The sequence below is a fragment of the Corapipo altera genome, unplaced genomic scaffold, assembly GCF_003945725.1.
Source record: "Corapipo altera isolate COAL_440 unplaced genomic scaffold, ASM394572v1 290, whole genome shotgun sequence".
NCBI classification, from domain to species: domain Eukaryota; kingdom Metazoa; phylum Chordata; class Aves; order Passeriformes; family Pipridae; genus Corapipo; species Corapipo altera.
The window spans coordinates 199,860-203,288 of NW_020885041.1; the positions used below are offsets into that span (position 1 = coordinate 199,860).

The 3,429-nt window shown below is 48.5% G+C and overlaps 1 protein-coding gene across 5 annotated transcripts in view; it reads left to right on the forward strand.

The window, feature by feature from the left end:
* The window catches only part of ATF1 (activating transcription factor 1), a 36,531-nt gene that overhangs the window by 9,046 nt on the left and 24,056 nt on the right, over nt 1-3,429 (forward strand). For 3 of the 5 annotated variants that reach the window (XM_027668514.1, XM_027668511.1, XM_027668515.1), the window contains 2 exons: nt 41-200; nt 1,617-3,429. The exon at nt 1,617-3,429 is cut by the window's right edge and continues 1,277 nt beyond it. In XM_027668514.1, coding sequence (XP_027524315.1) covers nt 41-200; nt 1,617-1,761 — 305 coding nt within the window. In that variant the 3' untranslated portion in view covers nt 1,762-3,429. The remainder of the gene's footprint in view (nt 1-40; nt 201-1,616) is intronic. The other 2 variants (XM_027668512.1, XM_027668513.1) reach the window with 2 other exon arrangements.

Here is a 3,429-nt window from a genome sequence, read left to right on the forward strand (position 1 = left end):
TTGTCCCCTCCTAACACTGCCCCGTTTCTGGTGTCCCCAGCTGCCTCTGGGGACATGCAGACGTACCAGATCCGCACCACGCCCACCACGTCGTCGCTGCCCCAGACGGTGGTGATGACGTCCCCGGTGACTCTGACGTCGCAGACGAGCAAGACGGACGACCCGCAGCTCAAACGGGAGATCCGGCTCATGAAGAACAGGTACGGGGGTGCCCCTGGGCTGCTCGGCCTGGGGAGGTCCATGTGCTGAAACCACAGAATTCCCGAGGCTGGAAAAGCCCTCCAGGACCGTCGGGTCCACCCTGTGCCCGATGCCCACCTTGTCCCACTGAGTGCCACGGCCAGGCCTTCCTTGGACACCTCCAGGGGTGGGGACTCCTCCAAACCTCCCTGGGCAGCCCCTGCCAACGCTGCAGGTTGGCTGCAGTGTGTGTCACCAGATCCTGCTGAATTTCCTGCTCTCCCCCTCTCTGGGTTTTAGGAACTGGCTGGAGGGCTGGGCCCAGAGTGGTGGTGAACGGTGCTGTATCCAGTTGGGATCTGGTCACTTAGTGGTGTCCCCCAGGGATCAGTGTTGGGCCCAGTTCTGTTTAATATCTTTATTGATGATTTAGATGAGGGGATTGAGTCCATCATCAGCAAATTTGCAGATGACACCGAGCTGGGGGGGAGTGTGGGTCAGCTGGAAGGCAGGAGGGCTCTGCAGAGGGACCTGGAGGGGTTGGAGAGTTGGGTGATCCCAAGGGGATGAGGTTCAACCAGGCCAAGGGCCGGGTCCTGCACTTTGGCCACAACAACCCCCGGGGACAGAGGGGCTGGAGAGCAGCCAGGCAGGAAGGGAGCTGGGATTTGGGATGGACAGGAAGCTGAACAGGAGCCAGAGTGTGCCCAGGTGGCCAAGAGGGCCAATGGATCCTGGCCTGGCTCAGGAAGAGTGTGGCCAACAGGTCCAGGGAAGTGATTCTGCCCCTGGACTCAGCGCTGGTGAGGCCACCCCTGGAGTGCTGTGTCCAGCTCTGGGCCCTCAGCTCAGGAAGGACATTGAGGGGCTGGAGCAGGTCCAGAGGAGAGCAACGAGGCTGGGGAAGGGACTGGAGCACAATTCCCATGAGGAGAGGCTGAGGGAGCTGGGGGGGCTCAGCCTGGAGAAGAGGAGGCTCAGGGGAGACCTCCTCACTCTCTGCAACTCCCTGACAGGAGGGGGGAGCCAGGGGGGGTTGGTCTCTTTTCCCATCAGCAAGACAAGAGGGCTCGGGCTTCAGCTGTGCCAGGGGAGGTTTAGGTTGGAGATTAGAAAGAATTTCTTTGCAGAGAGGGTGCTCAGCCCTTGGAATGGGCTGCCCAGGGAGGGGGTGGATTCTCCGTCCCTGGAGGTGTTTAAGGACAGACTGGATGTGGCATCAGTGCCATGGGCTGGGAACCACAGCGGGGTTGGATCAAGGGTTGGACTGGCTGATCTCAGAGGTCCCTTCCAACCCAGCTGATTCCGGGATTCTGTGATTCCTGGGGCACTTCTGGGTTGGTTTTGTTCCTCCCTGCAGTTGAGCTCTCTCAGAACTGTAACATCCCGAGGACAGGCACAGCCCTGAGGTGAACAGTCCTGCCTGTGTGTTGCAGGGAAGCCGCCCGGGAATGCCGGAGGAAGAAGAAGGAGTATGTGAAATGTCTGGAAAATCGAGTGGCAGTCCTGGAAAACCAGAACAAAACTCTAATTGAAGAACTAAAAACTTTGAAAGATCTTTACTGTCATAAAAGTGTGTAAGAAAAGGAGGTAAAAACCTTTGGGGACTGGTGAAATTTCAGAGGAGAAATTTTTTTTTTTTTTTTATACTGAATTTTTTAAACTAGATGAAAGGTCAAAAATGAAACTTTTCTACCTAGATTTCACAGCTCAAAGACTCTATAGATTTTATTTACAACGTGTTGGTGACAGAGTACAAAAAAAAAAGGAAACAAGAAAACCTCACCAAAATTCCTGCTGGCACAACTGGAAACTGGTAAAAGTCAAGATTGCAGCTGCAGTGGAAGGACAGTCACGAGTGACGAGGCAGGTGATGAGAGTTTCTTTGAGAATTCCTACCAATGCCTCTAATAATGGAGGCAAAATTTGGTTCCAGTGAAAACGTGGATGAAATGGAATCCTTGCCATAGCTGACATTATTAGTAACATTTATAACCAGTGTATGTTTTGATTTCTTACTCTTTTTCAATCCTTTTTCCTTCAGTTACCTGTCTGTAAATATTTTTATTTTAACCTGTAAGTTGGTATTTACAGGTGCAGGTGATAACTTTGCTCGAGGTATAAATTATGTTTTTCCTCTTTCTCAGATGGCAGTTTAAAAAAGTTGGGATGATTTTTATCCATGTTTGCTGTGTTTTATCAGATTTGGGAAAAGGATCTGCAGAAGGCAGCGAGAGGCCTGGTCCTGGAAATGTCTGAGGCACAGGAAACTGGGCTGATTTTCCCCAGACAATTCAACACATCCCTGATTTTAAAGCACAGTGTAGAAGGGACAAGGACTGATGACCAAAGTCCTGAAGAATTTCCAAAATTAAAACTTCTTGGAAGTTTAATTTCACAGGAGTTTGTTCTTAGTTCTGGGCAATGAGAAACATCAATCATTGAAAATTAAATTGTGTTGCAATTAAACACTCAGTGGCTGGGGGTTCTCCTGGGCTTTGGAACATGAAACCAAATAGAAGAGAAGAGATGAAGTAAAAAAATGGAAGATCTATACCAAAGGGTTACGAGGTTCTAGTTTCTGGGTTATTGCTGGAAGTAGTGCAAAATTACCATTTCCAGCCTAATTTTGTAAGGTAGGAACTATTTTGCAAAGTGAGGGTGTCTTTGTAAGCAAATATTCTATTGCAAACAGGGAGATGGTTGGTATATTTTGTAGCTAAATTGTGATCTTTACAAAACCTGAAATTGAGTTTCTATACGTATTTTGACAGTTTATATATTTCATTTTAGTAACCAAATGAAATATTTTGTGAACCAGATTTTCAAGGATATATTTTTATGGATAGTACAAAGTCAAATGAGATCCTCTTTGGTGTAGGAGATATTTGAATTAATTTTGTATGTCTGTGGGCAACCTGCAAAAAAAAAAAAAAAATTCCAAAAAGAGTTTGGGGGGGGGAAAAAAAGAATAAAAAATAAAGAAATCAGGGCTTTTTACTCCCCACAGTTGACAGCATCTGCACATTAGATCTGATTGTGTCAGAGGGTTCAGTTTGTACACTTTTAATTTGTTTCAGGTGAAAATTAAGTGTTTGACGTGATCAGGACTCTTTTGGGTGGGGAATCTTCGTTCTTGGAGATCCCCAGAGCCATCTGGGGAGGACATGGACCTGGGCAGGTTGTGACCCTGGGCAGGTTGTGACCCTGGGCAGGATGTGACCTTGGGCAGGATGTGACCCTGGGCAG